The sequence below is a fragment of the Syngnathus acus genome, chromosome 1 (genome assembly GCF_901709675.1).
Source record: "Syngnathus acus chromosome 1, fSynAcu1.2, whole genome shotgun sequence".
In the NCBI taxonomy this organism is placed as follows: domain Eukaryota; kingdom Metazoa; phylum Chordata; class Actinopteri; order Syngnathiformes; family Syngnathidae; genus Syngnathus; species Syngnathus acus.
Genome location: NC_051087.1, coordinates 15,979,726 through 15,999,442, shown reverse-complemented (window position 1 = coordinate 15,999,442; position 19,717 = coordinate 15,979,726). Strand labels below are relative to the sequence as shown.

The following is a 19,717-nucleotide window of genomic DNA, read 5'->3' as shown; positions in this document are numbered from 1 at the left end:
TGTTCATGCACGGCTCATTATGTGCATCTGTAAAAAACATCTATGTCTTGTATTTAAAAAAATATATTTTTCTTTTCACTAAAGAGGGGTTCGGTGAATGCGCATATTAAACTGGCAGAGTTTGGTACCTCCAACAAGGTTAAGAACCACTGCATTGGACATTAAAATGGTATCGTGGGCCATAACGTGAATGTTGTATTTGCCACCTTTTCTGACAAATGCTGATGAAAACCAGTGTTGAGCAACATTGCGCAACATTTAGCAATGCTTAGAGACAACGCGCAAATGTTCGAGAAAGTCTTTACAAAAACCAGATTGCAATTATCAGCGGCCATTTGGGACAGTACTGTGTTACAAAGATTTGCAATTCTTTGCCTCTACTATGGCACTGTTTGGAAACGTTTGGGACCATTTGCCAACTCCTGGAGTAGCAGGCGAATATATGGACCCAACCTAATGAAAAGGTGCGCACACGTTTCCCAGCATTCAGTTTTCTCCTGTCCAGCATCAAAGATGGAAAAGTGTAACTCATCAAAATTAGCACAAAAGCTATTGTAACTTACAGGCTGGTGCAGGTAATTCATTCATGAAATTTTCTTTCATGAATTGCTTCACCATGTTTCTTTTGCTATCTGTCTCCTTAAACTCATCTAAACAGGCATCGTATAAAAGGGGGTACTCCTCATCATCATTTGTGCTTGGTTTCCCCTGGTATGGTGATCTATGTGGAGAATGAGTAGTGATGTTTAACTGAGCTGCAAATGCTAGTGAATGCTTAACACAAATGGGCTGACATATTTTGGAACCATGATTACTTGGTCTCTTGCATTGGCGAATAAAAAAGAACTTTGGCAACATGTCTCATGCCTGCTTACAAATGCATAGGATTGTTTGGCAAAAACCTGCTACTGTTACAATCGATTTGTTACTTCTTGGGACAAGAAATAATTGTTTGAAATCAGTAAAACGTATTGTGTACATGTTTGTAACCTTGCACGAACCCTGATGAAGCGCAAAGTTCACTACATTTGCATGCATTCGTTGCTCAGCAAGATACAGACTTACATAACTCTCCATTTGTTATTTTAAATTACACTTTGACTGACCTATAATATACATATTATTTAAAACTGCCCATCATGGAGATTATCATAATATCTACAAAAAATCTCTGAACAGTCTAGATATTGTTTAATGCATGGCCACACTACGAAAAATGTATAAAATGCAAATAAAGAACCCCAACCAAACTCCTTTAACAAACACCGCCACCAATTAGAGTATAACTCCCTATGTGAGAAATAACAGGAAATACATTAATAAAATAAAGTCCAGCAATTTCTTTAAAATGTAAGTCGTGTTACATTTTGGGAAAACTTTGTTCAACAATCCCATATCGTCAACTAATAATGACAAAATTTCATGTTGGAGTTTTATGGACAGAGGGCATTATTTTGTCCTCTACAGTCTTTTTTTTTTCAAGTCGGTATTCTTGGCAAGTATTGCGGATGAATCTATTTTTGTGTTGTCATTTTAAATGAATAGTGCAGTCATCACTTCATCAGCAGCCTGAAGCAAGGAGAGCTAAGGAGAGACAGAATGAAGGAAGGCAAGAGAGCAGGCTATAGATAGTTCTTCAAAGTCAAAGTCTGCTTTATTGTCAATTTCTTCACATGCCAAGACACACAAAGAAATCGAAATTACGTTCCCACTATCCCACGGTGACAAGACAGTACACAATATACATACAAGTAAACAACACAAACAAATAAAAACAAGAAGGCACAAACAATGAATAAATAAGAGTGATGAATAAATAATAAATAAACAAATAACATAGTAAAGAAGAGGAGCAAAAATGGAGCAAGTGTGCATACAGCAGACAGTCAGAATATAGCGCAAAAGTACAGGACACTACGCAGAAGGGGGGAGTTCAGGATCCTAACAGCCTGGAGTATGAAGCTGTTGGTGAGTCTGGTGGTGCGGGAGCGCAGGCTCCTGTACCTCTTCCCAGAGGGCAGAAGATCAAACAAAGAGTGAGCGCGGTGACTCACATCACTCACAATCGTGGTCGCCTTGCGGGTGAGATGGGAGGTGTAAATGTCCTTCAGGGAGGGGAGTGAACCACCAATAATCTTACCAGCCGTGTTCACTATGCGCTGCAGGGCCTTCATGTTGTATTCAGTGCAGCTACCACCCCAAACAGCGATACAACTGGAGAGGACGCTCTCAATGGTGCCACGGTAGAATGTATGACGGCCGGAGGAGTACTTGCTCGCCTGAGTTTCCGCAGGAAGTACAGGCGGCGCTGAGCCTTCTTCGCCAGTGATGCGGTGTTGGTGGACCAGGAGAGATCCTCACTGATGTGCACCCCCAGGAACCTGGTGTTGCTCACTCTCTCCACCACAGCACCGTCGATGGTCAGTGGCAGGTGTTGGGTGTGACCCTTCCGGAAGTCAACAACAATCTCCTTGGTCTTGTTGACGTTCAGCAGGAGATTGTTGTCCCTGCACCACGTGGTCAGAAGGTCAACCTCCAACCTGTATTGAGTCTCGTCGCCCTTGGTGATGAGACCCACCAGAGTCGTGTCGTCAGCAAATTTCACTATGCGGTTGTTGCTGTAGGTTGCAGTGCAGTCATGCGTCAGCAGGGTGAAGAGCAGCGGACTGAGCACGCAGCCTTGGGGGCCCCCCGTGCTCAGCGTGATGCTGGCGGAGATTTTGTCGCCAACACGTACCACCTGAGGCCTCTGACAGAGGAAGTCCAGTAGCCAGTTGCAGATGTATGTACTGAGGCCCAGCTTGCAGATGAGTCGTTGTGGCACAATGGTGTTGAAGGCAGAACTGAAGTCCACAAACAGCAATCTCACATACGAGTCCCTTCTCTCCAGGTGGGTGAGGGCCGAGTGGAGGGCAGAGCAGATGGCATCCTCAGAGGACCGTTTGGCTCGGTACGCAAACTGGAAGGGGTCTATGGTGGGGGGGAGAACGGATCTGATGTGCTCCATGACAAGCCGCTCAAAGCACTTCATGATGATGGGCGTCAGTGCCACGGGGCGGTAGTCATTGAAGCAGGATGGAGCAGGTTTCTTCGGCACAGGTACGATGGTGGCAGCCTTGAAACACGAAGGGACAATGGCCTGCTGCAGGGAAATGTTAAAGATGTCCGTGAAGACACCCGTCAGCTCCCCAGAGCAGTCCTTCAGCGCTCGACCTGGGATGTTGTCAGGGCCCGCCGCCTTACGGGTGTTGACAGCGGCAAGCGCCCTCCTCACGCTATCGGCAGAGAGGCACAGGGGCTGCTCGTGTGGAGGGGGAGGGGTCTTCAGCGGGCAACTGCTGTTCTGAGCGTCGAAGCGAGCAAGGAAGCGGTTAAGATTGTTGAGCAGACGGATGTCGCCCTCACAGCCCTGCAGCGCAGGCTTGTAGTTCATGACGGTCTGAATGCCCTGCCACAGGCTCCGTGCGTCCCTGCTGTCCTTGAAGTGGGCGGTAATCTTACAAGAGAATGCCCTTTTCGCCTCCTTGATGCCCCGGGACAGGTCGGCCCTCGCTGTCCTCAAGCCAGCCTCATCCCCCGCTCTGAAGGCTTTATCCCTGGCCCTCAGCAGCCTGAGGACAGCCCCTGTCAGCCATGGCTTCCAGTTAGCCCGAGTGACGATGAATTTCGAGTGGGTCACATCATCAATGCACTTCGTGATGTAAGAGGAAACAGAGTCAGTATACTCCTCTATGTCCGTCCGATCGTTGCAAGTGGCCGCCTGCTTAAACATTTCCCAGTCAAAGCAGTCTCGAAGCGCATCAGAGGCACCCTCAGGCCACACCCTTACCCGCTTGCGAACCGGCCTGGATGCTTTCGCCATTTGTCTGTATGCGGGCAAAAGCATAACAGTGAGATGGTCAGAAAGTCCAAGATGGGGGAGGGGGGCGGCTTTGAAAGCTCTTTTATGTGTAGAGTAGACCAGGTCCAGGAAGCTGTCACCACGTGTTGGAAAATTAACATGGTGGTGAAGCCTCGGAAAAACAGACTTCAGGTTAGCATGATTAAAATCCCCAGCGAAGATGGTGAAACCGTCAGGGTGCACCGTCTGTTGTTCACTGACAGCCTGGTACAGTTCACTAAGAGCCGCGATCCTGTCGCCTTCGATGTTGGAAGGCGGGATGTATACCGCAGAATCGCAGTAAATTCCCTTGGCAGGTAAAAAGGACGGCACTTAATGATCACAAACTCCGCCAGTGGCGAGCAGTGCTTGCATACCACTACAGAGTCCCGGCACCATTCGTCACGGATGTAGACGCATATTCCACCTCCTCGCGATTTTCCCCCTTTTACAATGGCCCGGTCCGCCCGATAGCACGCTAGCCGCTCCAGATGCACAGCAGAGTCCGGAATGTTGACAGTCAACCAAGTCTCAGTGAACACGAGCACACAGCAGTTACGCACTGTCCGGTTCGTAGATCTCAGCAGGCGAATGTAATCCATTTTGTTGTCCAGCAATCGAACATTCGGCAGAAGAATGGAAGGCACGGCCGGGCGAGCTGGGTTGGCCGCCAGCCTGGCCCGGACGCCTCCGCGCTTGCCCCTCTTCTGCCTCCTCGCACACCGCTTCCGACGCTTTCCATCCGGGGGAGGAATAGCAGGCGAGTCCGGCGACGTTCCAGGACGGAGCAGTCCGAGCTCCTTTATTGTCTCCGCTTCAAAGTCCAGAACGCCACAAAACTCACTTTCGCTGATGTCGAGCAGAACCTGCCTGCTGTACTTGTAGCACGACTTAGTACGACGAGACGAAAACATAAAACTGTCGGACAAACACATTAAACGAACAAAACACCGTTCGGGCGGGACAGAGAGAGGTCGCTGCGTGTGTACGCGCCGCCATCTTGGTGTGGTTACTGGTTTTTCTATTCAGTTGTATATCTCATTGTCTGTATAACTGCTTTATTCCCACTGTACAGGCTTGCGGATAAGTTAGTTTCAATTATGGAAGTAATGTTTCTCTGTCAGTCACAAAAAATGTAGCACTTTGGTCGAGAGGCATTGCCAGTTTAAGTATTTTGAGCATAACACACAAAAATCCCTGTGTCCTGCAATCATTTTTAAATGGGGCATGGAAATGATATTACGATATTGCGTAACTTTGCAAGACCTTTTTAAGTATCAGTGTGAGCGTTCTAAAATGCTGGCAAGTATCAGTGTTAGCTCTCTAAAATGCTGGCAAGGACACAAAACACACAATGACAACTGAGTTTTATATATATACTATGTGTGTGTGTTTTGTGTGCTTGCCAGCATATATATATATATATATATACATACAGTGGAGCCTCGGTTTTCGAACGTCCTGGTTCTCGAACAAATCGGTATTCGAACAAAAAATTCAAGATTTTTTTGCTTCGGATGAGCCGAGAGGACCCGCATGCCAACTGACTCCGTTCGTTATTACATTCTCGTTACTCTGAGAATTGCATCAACTCTAATCATGCTTCCAAAGGAAGCAAGTGGGAGCAGTAAAGCCATCCTAAAACACAACGACGCTCTTAAAACAATGCGACAGTGAGCGCCCGTGTGTATATATCTATATATCTATATATATACACACACACACACACACACACACACACACACACGCACACACACACACACACACACACACACACACACACACACCGTATTGGCCTGAATATAAGACGACCCTGATTATAAGACAACCCCCTCTTTTTCAAGACTCAAGTTTGAAAAAATACTTTTTGAACACCAAATTTAATTTTTATACAGCAAATGATTACATCTGAAACAAATGATTATAACAATATATTCAAGAGAAAAAGCATGTTATTTTGCCTCATTCAAATCGTGCAAAAACTGTCTGTCACATCTTAATATCTGAACATTTAAATATGTAAACTAAAGTACAAACACATTTGTAAATGAATGGCTTCTGGTTTTTGAAATGTAAATAAACCAATCTACTGTGATAAAACAACAAAATTGCAATAACTGCATTAACCATCAAAGTGAAGTCTAACTGTAACTGTAGTCTTGAAACAAATCTAAATAAGGAAAAACATTGCAATAAAATAATGCAAACTGCTACCGCTATTGTTGGGGAGCCTGAGGACTGTATAGGGCAGGGGTCACCAACACGGTCCCCGCGGGCACCAGGTCGCCCGTGAGGACCGCATGAGTCGCCCGCAGGACTGTTCTAAAATTAGCTCAAATAGTGGCACTTGTCAGTGAGCTGCATCTATTTATTTTACAGTCACACCTCGGTTTTCGAACGTCCTGGTTCTCTAACAAATCGGAATTCGAACAAAAAATTCGAGATGTTTTTTGCTTCAGTTGTCGAACAAAATTCGGAGGGCGAACCTCGCGAGATGAGCCGGGAGGACCTGAGAAAACCCGACCGCGCGGCCCGGATGCCGACTGACTCCGTTGTTATTGTATTTTCGTTACTTTAAGGATTGTATTAACCTCTAATCATGCCTCCAAAGAAAGCAAGTGGGAGCAGTAAAACCATCCTAAAACACAAAGATGCTCTTAAAGCAATGCGACAGTGAGCGCCCGGCGTTGCGCGATCGGACCAAATTAAGCTCCCTGCGCACTGAGGTCCACTTAAATTTTGGAAAGTACATCAGGACTTTAAAAATATTTTCTAAATTTCATCAACGGCTCTGTCACAATAATGCGACCAGCGCGGTGCAGTTGCGCGGTCGGCGACGAGCTACCGTTGCGCATTCGGCGGTGCGCTGCAGTTGCGCGATCGGACAAATATGCGCAAATGAAAAAATGCTTAAAAAAGGCAGGTTTTTTTTGTCTTGAAACAGATTAAATTTTTTTCCATTATTTGTAATGGGAAAAATAGATTTGGAATTCGACCGATTCGCTTCTCGAACTGCCTTCTGGAACGGATTGTGGTGAAAAACCAAGCCTTGACTGTATTTTTGCTATTCTTGTTAAAATCACACTTACATGTGAATTGGAAATGACAATAATAACACATAGTGAAAGCAAATTGAGCAAATCGGCTATTTCAGAAGTGTTTCAAACTGGTAGCCCTTTGCCTTAATCAGTACCCAGGAAGTAGCTCTCGGTTTAAGAAAGGTTGGTGACCCCTGGTATAGGGGATTGGCTCGGATGGTTATGCTCTTTTCGCCCCCGGGTGTCGGTCATAACACAGGAGGGAAGACGTGGTTCAGTTTTGATTGCTTTACTGAATTATTGGCAAAAAAGTAACAGGCACTGTGGCTCCTAGTGGCATACAGGCAAACTGGCAAAAGGGTATAGGCACATGTTTGGTCGTAAGGTTGTGAGAGCAGGTGTGTGTAGTGTACATGGGTGAGTCTTTGGGTGTGTGAATGTGATTCTTGTGTGTGTGATTATTGTATGAAGCGTGTGAAGGGTGTGTGGGGTGTGTGTGTGTTGTGTGCGTGTGCGTGCGTGTGTGTGTGTAATGTGTGGTGTGTATGTGTGTGTGGTTCTGCAACAGACAGAAATACAGCGCGTAAGTCAACACTCAACTTCTGACGTCACACAACACAAGTAGACGGCACACATTACATAGTAACTAACTGCGCGTAACGGTTCCGCTATTATACTAAATAACCATAAATGAAATACTCTCGGCAACACACCAAACATAAGTCATCGAGACAACAAAATACATTTGCTGGCGACCGTTAGTTGCCGTGCCGCTGCATAACGGCTACTCGTACGATGCGAGGCAAACTTAAAGGAGCGCGCCGGAGCTGTCAATCAAACGGCGCGCACAAGAAGCAAACCGCGATCGGACAAACGGCACAACAGTGGACAATAGTAAAAATGAAATGTACGTATATACGCACTTTGTGTCAAATACGCACACGATCACAGCAACATACTCAGTCGATACCAGCAACTTTTAACTTACCGCTGTGCACAAGTGAATGGGGATAATGTCTAGACCAGTGATTCTTAACCTTGTTGGAGGCACTGAACCCCACCAGTTTCATATGCGCATTCACCGAACCCCTCTTTTGTGAATATATATTTATTTTATTCAAATTCAAGACAGAGATGTTTTTACTGGTGCACAAAATGAGCCGTGCATAAACATCACCTTGTTCAAAGAATAAAACCAACACAATGCATGAATTCACAACAAATGACATACCAGCTAATCAGTGTGACTTCTGCTGTTGCCTTTGCGAGACCAGTTCAGATATGCGAATTTATAAATCAGGTGTGTTTGGACCTCCGCAGTGGAGGCTCTGCCGAACCCCTGAAACCGACTCACCGAACCCCTAGGGTTCGACCGAACCCAGGTTAAGAACCACTGGTCTAGACCCTGAATGTAAGACAACCCCCACTCTTTCAGTCTTATTTCAATGCAAAAAACATCGTCTTATATTCGAGCCAATACGGTAATAATCCTTCCACCGGCAATTACATTTAGTTGTTTTGGACAGTGGTCAATATTGCTAGACTGGGCAGCTTTTACGTGTTGAAATATTTCTAAGGCTACTTCGATGTTTCTTGCATATGAAGCCAAACTTTGGAATGGGTCACAGAGACGCACAATTGTGTGGTCTTGGTGGATTTGGTTTGTCAGATTCAAAGAATATATTATTACTTAATTTCTATCAAATGTTGCTCTACAATCCTTGTTCTGTGAATTACAAACAAAGTGGCTTAAACAGTGCTGCTGAGTACAACAGCCGGTAAGCAGCGGGGAGCTAATAACTCATTAGTAAAAATCTACCCATAAAAGTAAAATGTCATAGAGATATGAATAAATACTCTCCATGTCCACACAAGCCCCTTATGATGAATAACATAAATGGATTTCGTTTTCCCTCGCCCGGACACGGGTCACCGGGGCCCCCCTCTGGAGCCAGGCCTGGAGGCGGGGCTCGAAGGCGAGCGCCTGGTGGCCGGGCCTTCACCCATGGGGCCCGGCCGGGCACAGCCCGAAAAGGAAACGTGGGTCCCCCTTCCCATGGGCTCACCACCTGTGGGAGGGGCCAAAGGGGTCGGGTGCAGTGTAAGCTGGACGGCGGCCAAAGGCAGGGACCTTGGCGGTCTGATCCCCGGCTGCAGAAGCTGGCTCTTGGAACATGGAATGTCACCCCTCTGGCTGGAAAGGAGCCCGAGCTGGTGTGCGAGGCAGAAAAGTTCCGACTAGACATAGTCGGACTTGCCTCCACGCACAGTTTGGGTTCCGGTACAAGCCCTCTCGAGAGGGGCTGGACTCTCTTCCACTCTGGAGTTGCCCACGGTGAGAGGCGTCGAGCAGGTGTGGGTATACTTATTGCCCCCCGGCTGGGCGCCTGCACATTGGGGTTCACCCCGGTTAACGAGAGGGTAGCCTCCCTCCGCCTTCGGGTGGGGGGACGGGTCCTCACTGTTGTTTGTGTCTATGCACGAAACGGCAGCTCAGAGTACCCACCCTTCTTGGAGTCCCTGGAGGAAGTGCTGGAGAGCGCTCCTTCTGGGGACTCCATCGTTCTACTGGGTGACTTCAAAGCTCACGTGGGCAATGACAGTGAGACCTGGAAGGGCGTGATTGGGAGGAACGGCCCCCCCGATCTGAACCCGAGCGGCTGTTCTATTATTGGACTTCTGTGCTCGACACGGATTTTCTATAATGAACACCATGTTCAAACATAAGGGTGTCCATGTGTGCACTTGGCACCAGGACACCCTAGGCCACAGTTCAATGATCGACTTTGTAGTTGTGTCATCGGATTTGCGGCCGCATGTTTTGGGCACTCGGGCGAAGAGAGGGGCTGAGCTGTCAACTGATCACCACCTGGTGGTGGGTTGGCTCCGATGGTGGGAGAAGATGCCGGTCCGACCTGGCAGACCCAAACGCTCTGTGAGGGTCTGCTGGGAACGTCTGGCAGAATCCCCTGTCAGGAAGAGCTTCAACTCCCACCTCCGGCAGAGCTTTTCCCACGTCCCGGGGGAGGCGGGGGACATTGAGTCCGAGTGGACCATGTTCCGCGCCTCCATTGTTGAGGCGGCCGACCGGAGCTGTGGCCGTAAGGTCGTTGGTGCCTGTCGTGGTGTCAATCCCCGAACCCGCTGGTGGACACCGGCGGTAAGGGATGCCGTCAAGCTGAAGAAGGAGTCCTATCGGGCCATTTTGGCCTGCGAGACTCCGGAGGCAGCTGACAGGTACCGGATGGCCAAGCGGAATGCGGCTTCGGCGGTTGCTGAGGCAAAAACCCGGGCGTGGAAGGAGTTTGGCGAGGCCATGGAGAATGACTTCCGGACGGCTTCGAGGAAATTCTGGTCCACCATCCGGCGTCTCAGGAGGGAGAAGCAGTGCAACGTCAACACTGTTTACAGTGGGTATGGCGTGCTGCTGACCTCGACTCGGGACGTCGTGAGTCGGTGGGGAGAATACTTCGAAGACCTCCTCAATTCCACCTACACGCCTTCCATTGTGGAAGCAGGGCCTGGGGACTCTGAGGCGGACTCTCCAATCTCTGGGGTCGAAGTCACTGAGGTAGTTAAAAAACTCCTCTGTGGCAAGGCCCCGGGGGTGGATGAGATCCGCCCGGAGTTCTTAAGGGCTCTGGATGTTGTGGGGCTGTCATGGCTGACACGCCTCTACAACATTGCGTGGACATCGGGGACAGTGCCTCTGGATTGGCAGACTGGGGTGGTGGTTCCCCTCTTTAAGAAGGGGAACCGGAGGGTGTGTTCCAATTACAGTCACGAGCTATGGGTCGTGACCGAAAGAACAAGATCCCGGATACAAGCGGCCGAAATGAGTTTCCTCCGCAGGGTGTCCGGGCTTTCCCTTAGAGATAGGGTGAGAAGCGCTGTCATCCGGGAGAGACTCGGAGTAGAGCCGCTGCTCCTCCACGTTGAGAGGAGCCAGATGAGGTGGCTCGGGCATCTCACCAGGATGCCTCCTGGACGCCTCCCTGGGGAGGTGTTCCGGGCATGTCCCACCGGTAGGAGACCCCGGGGACGACCCAGGACGCGCTGAAGAGACTATGTCTCTCAGCTGGCCTGGGAACGCCTTGGGATCCCCCGGGATGAGCTGGATGAAGTGGCTGGGGAGAGGGAAGTCTGGGAGTCCCTTCTGAAGCTGCTGCCCCCGCAACCCGACCCCGGATAAGCGGAAGAAGATGGATGGATGGATGGATGGATGGATGGATGGATGGATGGATGGATGCTCTCCATGTATCACTAACCAAATACATATACAAATACTATAAGCTAATGTTGAAGTATACACCAAGTGGCAAAAGTCCCAATATAAATTTTGTCCATCCAGCCATCCATTTTCTATACTGCTTGTCCTCACGGGGGTTGCGGGCGTGCTGGAGCCTATCCCACCAGTCATCGGGCAGTAGGCGGGGGACACCCTGAACCGGTTGCCAGCCAATCGCGGGGCACACAGACACGGGGAGAACATGCAAACTCCACAAAGAGAGGGTCAGAGATGGAATCAAATGCGCACCCTCCTGTGAGGTGGATGTGCTAACCAGTGCTCCATCATGCCGCCCTATAAGTTTTGTGTTAAGGTCAATTTTCCTTAGATACCAAACATACTGAAATCCAACATTTTCTTTCTATACGCTACCTGAGTTGTGTACAAACCTCTGAACAAACTCTCAGTGGGCAAGTGTTTGGTTGTTGAATTCATTCTTATCGGTGTTCTTCCGGCTATACTCTACTTACCCTCCTCCAAATGTCAACTTGAGGGAATGAATTTGGTGTTCCAAAACCAAATATTTGTTAATCTTATTTTCATTTCGCTTAACTTCCTTTTCAGCAACAACCCTGCCCATAGGTATTATTTGGCTACTGATCCAGTGACCGGACAGCTTTATGTCTCAGACACCAACTCAAGACGACTCTACAGACCAAAGAACCTCAGTGGTGCCCGGGACCTTATCAGTAAGTAATTGCATTTGCCTCCTAGCAGAGTGCTGTTTTTATACAGGTCTACAGTAATACCTTGTTTTTAGTTTAACTTTGGTCATAAAAAAATCACAAAATGACAAATTATTATTATTATCAATATTATTATTACTATTATAATTATTAATCAGAGATGTTAGATGACCTTACAAGGTTTAATGTGCCTGTGTGTGTGTTCAGGTAATGGGGAGGTTGTGGCTGGTACTGGTGAACAATGTCCGCCATTTGATGAAGCACGGTGTGGAGACGGAAGAATAGCTACAGAAGCTCAGTTACTGGGACCTAAAGGTACACACACAATTTTGTTTTAAAACTAAAACCTACCGTAATTTTCGACCTATAAGCCGCACCGGACTATAAACCGCACCAGCTAAAATTCTTGATTGTTTTTAGTTTTATACTTATATAAGCCGCACCGGACTATAAGCCGCACGTGCGCACAAGTTGTTTATGAAGAAAGACAGTACACAGAAAGCCTTTTTAAAGTTTTAATCACATTAACATTTCGTTGTAAACACGGAAGTAATAGCACTAACTGGGCTAAAGTTTTAATAGCATTAACATTTAGTTGTAAACACGGAAGTAACAGCACTAGCTGGGCTAAAGTTTTAATAACATTAACATTTTGTCGTAAACACGGAAGTAACAGCACTAACTAGGCGGGTAAAAGAAAAAACATACCAGTCAACAAAGTCACTGAGAGCCGTTTTTGTCTTCCTCCTGTCCACTGAAACCAGTAAAATCTTCCTCCTCGGTGTCCGATTGGAATCGTGCCAGATGTACGTCGCAACACTCTTTCTCATTCTCTCATTGTCGCTTTCATCGTCACTCTCGTCCTGAGGCAAATTCACTCCTGAGCTTGTGCTCTCCTCTCCGTCACGCAGCTGACCGGCTTTTCGAAACCTGTTGGTGATGGTGGATTTTTTCACACGGCTTAACGCTGTCAGGATCCACTGGCAGACTTGTGCGAAAGTTGCTCTTCGCATGCGTCCAGTTTTTGTAAAAGATTTCTCGCCGCTGGTCATCCAAGCCTCCCATTCAAGTCGTAGGGCCACTTTAAATCGATTCATTTATTCCAAGTTTACGTGCAACCGCTCTGTTCCCTTCTTTATCAGTGGCTTTTAACTTGAAAGCTGCGTCATACGCACGCCTTCCAGTGTCTTCCATCATTGGGCTCTGTTTACGCTAACTTTCCTCGTGCACAACGCGCCACTACTGTCTTCCTCGACACATATATTACACCTCTCTCACTCTTACCTTTTCTGCTCGAGCCCCCCCCTGTGGCCGTTAGAAAAAATGCATATAAAGTCGCCGCATGATCGCGTAAGGTTTTTAATGTTTAATTACCATTTGTAAGAGAATATACACAAAGATGATTGTCAGAAAAGAGATGATTATTTAGGGACGCATAACTTTTATTCAAGATTCAAGAGTTCAAGAGTTTTTTATTCGCCATGTTTGAGCGTGCCAAACAAGGAATTTGACTTCGGTAAATCACACCCTCTGTTCAACATTTAGGTGACTAACAACACTCAGGACATGGAAAAATGGCAAATATTCTCAAACATCCCCTGATCTTAAACTCCCAAAAGGGCAAGGGAAAAACTCAAAACTCCAGCTAGGGGAAATGAGAAACCTTGAGAAGAGACCACAGATGGGAAGGTCCCTCTTCCAGGATGACCAGGCTGCAATGGATGCAGAGAGGACACATAGTACAAACAGTGTAGACAAATTCAAAAAGGTGTGGAGAGCAGGATGTTATTGCACAGTAATGACTCTGAGACTCTAAGAGTGGTGTGAGTTCATCAGAGCAACAGCCTGGGGGAAGAAGCTGTCTCTGTGTCTGCTGGTTTTGGCGTACCGAGCTCTATAACGCCGTCCGGAGGGGAGTAGTTCAAACAGATTGCAACATGGGTGAGAAGGGTCTGTAGAGATGTTCCTTGCACGTTTCCTGGTCCTGGACAGGGACAAGTCTTGGATAGATGGGCGGTTGATTCCAATGATCTTTTCTGCAGTCCTGATTGTCCGTTGCAGTCTGTGCTTGTCTTGTTTGGAGGCCGAGCCAAACCAGACAGTGATGGAGGTGCAGAGGACAGACTGGATGATGGCAGTGTAGAAGGTCTTCAGAAGCTCTCGCGGCAGGTTGAACTTCTTGAGCTGTCTCAGGAAGTACAGCCTCTGCTGGGCCTTCTTCCGGACAGAGTCTATGTGGCCGGTCCATTTCAGGTCCCGAGAGATTGTGGTTCCCAGGAACTTGAAGGTGTCTGTGGAGAGAATAGTATTACTGCGGATAGTGAGGGGTAAAAGTGGTGAAGGGTCACGCCTGAAGTCCACTGTCATCTCCACGGTCTTGAGCGGGTTCAGCTCCAGGTGGTTTTGGCTGCACCAGTGGACCAGCCGCTCCACCTCCTGTCTGTACGCAGTCTCATCACCGTCCTGGATCAGTCCGATGAAAGTGGTGTCGTCTTCAGGAGCTTCACAGGAGAGTCACCTGAGGAGAAATCATTGGTGTAGAGAGAGAAGAGCAGTGGGGAGAGGACGCACCCCTGAGGGGCTCCAGTATTGGTGGTCCGGGTGTCAGATGTGATGCCCCCCAGCCTCACACGCTGTCTCCTGTTGGTCAGGAAGCTGGTGATCCACTGACAGGTGGAGGCAGGCACCGCAAGCTGGGTGAGCTTCTGTTGGAGGATGCCAGGAGCGATGGTGTTGAACGCCGAGCTGAAGTCCACGAACAGGATCCTGGCGTACGTTCCTGGGGTGTCCAGGTGGTGTAGGATGTAGTGCAGTCCCATGTTGACCGCATCATCCACTGACCTGTTTGCCCGGTAGGCAAACTGAAGGGGGTCAAGCAGGGGGCCCGTGACATCCTTCAGGTGGTTCAGCACTAACCTCTCGAAAGATTTCATGACCACAGATGTCAGTGCGACAGGTCTATAGTCATTCAAACCTGTGATGGCGGGCTTCTTGGCCACTGGAACGATGGTGGAGCTCTTGAAGCACGAGGGCACCTCACACAGCTCCAGAGAACGGTTGAAGATCCGTGCAAAGGTGGGCGCCAGCTGCTCAGCGCAGACTTTCAAGCAGGAAGGTGACACGCCGTCTGGGCCCGGTGCCTTCCTGATCTTTTGTCTCCGGAACATCTGGCGCACTTCCTCCTCGCGGATCTGGAGTGCGGGCGCGGCCTCTGCAAGAGAGAGAGTGGGTGACAACGATGATAGAGGTGTGGACAGAGCAGTTGTGGGGAGAGGTGAGTATGTAGATTGTGCTGCAGGAAGTCCCGTTGTGTGGGAGGACCGATCAAACCTGCAGTAGAACCTGTTTAGCTGGTTAGCAAGCCTTGGGCTCTCCACAGGACGGGGGGTTCGTTTCTTGTAGCCCGTGATGCTCTGCAGACCTTTCCACACTGTTGAGGGATCAGGATTGGCAGAGAGGTGTCTCTTCAGGTTCTCTGTTAACATAACAGCACAACAGCGGTCCACAGCCTTTTTATGAGTGTATAAGTGTATTAGTCGTGAGAAAAATCACGGAAAAAAAACTATACAAGCCGCACCGGACTGTAAGCCGCAGGGTTCAAAATTTGATAAAAAAGTAGCGGCTTATAGTCCGAAAATTGACTCAATTGCCGACCGACTCAGGCCGACTCAATTGCGGGGGCTTTGCTGTACTTTATCCACACATAGGGCGCATCACATTACAGGGCGCATGCATGCCATGACTTACAGTAAAAAAAAAAAAAAAAATGAAACAGGAGCAAGACAGTGAATTTGGTTATTCATACGCAAATCCATCAAAGTCCTCATCTTCTGTATGCAAATTAAACAGTTGGGCAAGTTCGCCATTCAACATGCCAAGTTCCCTCTTGTCATTGTCTTTTTAGCAATGATCCCGGCTTTCCAGAAAGCTTGAATTGTGCCTCGTAAGCATGTCTCTTTGTCAACGCCATTTTAAAGTGTCCTAATACTGCAAAAGTATTTATCATTGGCGACTTGGGTGCGTACTCTCCATATTTCGTACAGACCTCTGTTTGATTTACTGCCCCGATCTACGTAAAACGTAATGTCCTCTGATAAGTTCACTGGGTCTAGATATTACGCCTACATATTATGTCCCTGTGTGGCGGGAGCCACACAACATTTACAGAATTTGGAATTCGGTCCACACAAAAGTCGCACCTTAGATTTTTCAGAGATTTAAAGGCTTTTAAGTGCACCTTATGGTGCAGAAAAATATGGTAGATGAAAACGATGCGTGTTCGCTTCGCTTCGGGGGGGGTTGATGGGATGTGGGATGTTGTTTATGCGCTGGATAGATTTTCTTGTGCGCTGAGAATGTGCGGGCAGTTCGCGATTTCGCACGCGCGCAGCTTAGAGGGAACATTGGTCAAGAATCAACAACAAGTGGGACACAATTGTGAAGTGGAACAAAATTTATTGGATAATTTAAACTTTTTTAACAAATAAAAAACTGAAAAGTGGGGCGTGCTTATATTATTCGGCCCCCTTGCGCTAATACTTTGTAGCGCCACCTTTTGCTGCAATTACAGCTGCAAGTCGCTTGGGGTATGTCTCTATCAGTTTTGCACATCGAGAGACTGGAATTCTTGCCCATTCTTCCTTGCAAAACAGCTCGAGCTCAGTGAGGTTGGATGGAGAGCGTTTGTGAACAGCAGTCTTCAGCTCTTTCCACAGATTCTCGATTGGATTCAGGTCTGGACTTTGACTTGGCCATTCTAACACCTGGATACGTCTATTTGTGAACCATTCCATTGTAGATTTGGCTTTATGTTTTGGATCATTGTCCTGTTGGAAGATAAATCTCCGTCCCAGTCTCAGGTCTTTTGCAGACTCCAACAGGTTTTCTTCCAGAATGGTCCTGTATTTGGCTCCATCCATCTTCCCATCAATTTTAGCCATCTTCCCTGTCCCTGCTGAAGAAAAGCAGGCCCAAACCATGATGCTGCCACCACCATGTTTGACAGTGGGGATGGTGTGTTCAGGGTGATGAGCTGTGTTGCTTTTACGCCAAACATATCGTTTTGCATTGTGGCCAAAACGTTCGATTTTGGTTTCATCTGACCAGAGCTTGTTTGGTGTGTCTCCCAGGTGGCTTGTGGCAAACTTAAAACGAGACTTTTTATGGATATCTTTGAGAAATGGCTTTCTTCTTGCCACTCTTCCATAAAGGCCAGATTTGTGCAGTGCACGACTGATTGTTGTCCTATGGACAGACTCTCCCACCTCAGCTGAAGTTATCTGCAGTTCATCCAGAGTGATCATGGGCCTCTTGGCTGCATCTCTGATCAGTCTTCTCCTTGTTTGAGATGAAAGTTTGGAGGGACGGCCGGGTCTTGGTAGATTTGCAGTGGTCTGATACTCCTTCCATTTCAATATAATTGCTTGCACAGTGCTCTTTGAGATGTTTAAAGCTTGGAAAATCTTTTTGTATCCAAATCCGGCTTTAAACTTCTCCACAACAGTATCTCGGACCTGCCTGGTGTGTTCCTTTGTCTTCATGGTTCTCTCTGCGCTTTAAACAGAACCCTGAGACTATCAAAGAGCAGGTGCATTTATACGAAGACTTGATTACACACAGGTGCATTCTATTTATCATCATCAGTCATTTAGGACAACATTGGAAATGTTTAAATTATCCAATAAATTTCGTTCCACTTCACGATTGTGTCCCACTTGTTGTTGATTCTTGACAAAAAATTAAAATTTTATATCTTTATGTTTGAAGCCTGAAATGTGGCGAAATGTTGAAAGGTTCAAGGGGGCCGAATACTTTCGCAAGGCACTGTACTTTGTCAGTTCGCAGTTGCTCTCCTTGGAGATCACCCGTCCGCCACGTCCAGTCCTCGCCAGTGCGAAGTCCAGCCGCCTGCCCCTTCCCCTGGCTTGCCATCCGGCTATCCACACCCGACGAGCGCAGCCTCGCCCGTTCGCCGCTTCAGCCCTCCACCGTCCCCCTCTCCCTCCACAATAAAGTCTGCTTCACTTTGCATTTGGCTGTACTGTCCGATCTCTCACAGTACAAGCTGACCAACACTATGCAGCCAGCAAGTGATCAGACGGCATTGTGTCGACTGGAGTGGACTGAGACAGTGGTCAGTAGCCTATTGGCGGACATCCGAACCCTGATCGAAGTGGGCCAGCAGCAGCAGCGTCAACTGCAGCAACAACAGCAACAGCTCGAACAGAAGCCGCAGGAGAGGGCTCAGGTACTCGGCACTCCCCGTACCATGTCCAGAAGCCATCCGCCCAGCCACATCCCACCAGCTGTTGTCGCCCCCTCCCCCACATCCAGCTTGCGCTCCATCGCCAAGACCCAGAGAGCTGTGGATGTTCCAGATCCTCGTCTTGGTAACATAGAAAAGGTCAGTGGAGATCCCAAACATGTCAAGGCGTTTGTGACCAACTGCCGCATCATGTTCAGTCTCCAACCCGCCACGTTCGCGACCGAGCCAGCCAAAGTAGGTTTTATCCTGTCCCACCTCACGGGCGAAGCATGGCTGTGGGGAATGGCTGAGTATGAGCGAAGGGCCCCTGCTTGTGATTCATTTGACGCCTTTGCGAGCGAACTCCTACGGCTATTTGACCTGGGCTCGGCCACAGAGGACGCCGCCGTGGAGCTGGCTACATTGCGGATCAGTGGCAGAGTATGCTCACAAGTTCCAGACATTGGCTGGCAGCACCCAGTGGAACACATCGGCCCTGGTGAGCACCTTCCTCCACGGGCTCGCCGAGTACATGAAGGACGCGTTGGTGTCTTCCGAGCGTCCTCGAACCCTGGGTGCGATGGATTTGGCGGCCTGCGCGGACTGGCGGATCCGGACCCGGCGAAGCGAGCGGGAGCGGAGAGCGCCGCGAAGCCCGCGTAACCACCCTCGTCCGCCCATTCAGCTTCCATCGACCGCCCCGCCCGCCGAGCCGATGGAATTGGGGCGAGCCCACCTTCCCGCAGAGGAACACCGCCGACGGCTCACACAAGAGCTGTGCCTGTACTGTGGGGAGGGTGGCCATCGGGCAGTCGGATATCCGTTAAAAGGCCAGAGCTTGCGTGGCGTCGGGGATCCGCGTGAGCTTGACTAACACCTGCTCTCCCAGTTCCCGTTCAAGTTCCAGCTCCTTCACGCTACAAGCACGCATCCAGCTTGCGGCGGGCGACCGCAACGTGGCGGCTTTGGTGGATTCCAGGAGCGGAAGGTAACATCATGGACATCAGTTTGGCCAGTCAGTGGGAAATCAAGTTCCTGCCCCTGAGCCCGTCAATCCCCGCTCATGCCATTGACGGTCGGCAGATTGGCGAGATGACTTCCATCACGGAACAAGTCAGGTTACTTCTTTCGGGCAATCACCAAGAGACGATTCAGTTTTTTCTCCTGTCTCTCCCAGAGCAGCGGCTCATCTTGGGGCTTCCCTGGCTGCGGCTGCACAACCCGGTGCTGGACTGGGGGGGTGGGAGGCGTTCGGCAGTGAAGCGAGCGATGCCATCACTTATGCCTAAGAGCAGCTGCCGACCTGCTCGAAAGGCCCATTCCCGGCCGGCCCTAACCTGGACATTTCCAACGTTCCAGCACAGTACCATGAACTCAAGGATGTTTTCAGCAAAGCCAAGGCGACTTCTCTTCCCCCACACCGGTCGTACGATTGCGCGATCGACCTGGCACCTCACCCCCCAAGGGTCGCGTGTACTCCCTGTCTGCCCCTCTCTGAACACATCAAACATGTCCGGGCGGTGCTGCGCCGTCTCCTTGAGAATTCCCTGTACGTTAAGGCGGGGAAGTGCGAATTCCACA

At 48.8% G+C, this 19,717-nt stretch overlaps 1 protein-coding gene across 17 annotated transcripts in view; it reads left to right on the top strand.

Moving 5' to 3' along the window:
• tenm3 (teneurin transmembrane protein 3) overlaps positions 1-19,717 on the top strand; it is a 408,252-nt gene that overhangs the window by 328,811 nt on the left and 59,724 nt on the right. For all 17 annotated transcript variants that reach the window (XM_037253940.1, XM_037253950.1, XM_037254006.1 and 14 more), the window contains 2 exons: positions 11,771-11,895; positions 12,100-12,207. In XM_037253940.1, the coding sequence (XP_037109835.1) occupies positions 11,771-11,895; positions 12,100-12,207 (233 nt within the window). The remainder of the gene's footprint in view (positions 1-11,770; positions 11,896-12,099; positions 12,208-19,717) is intronic.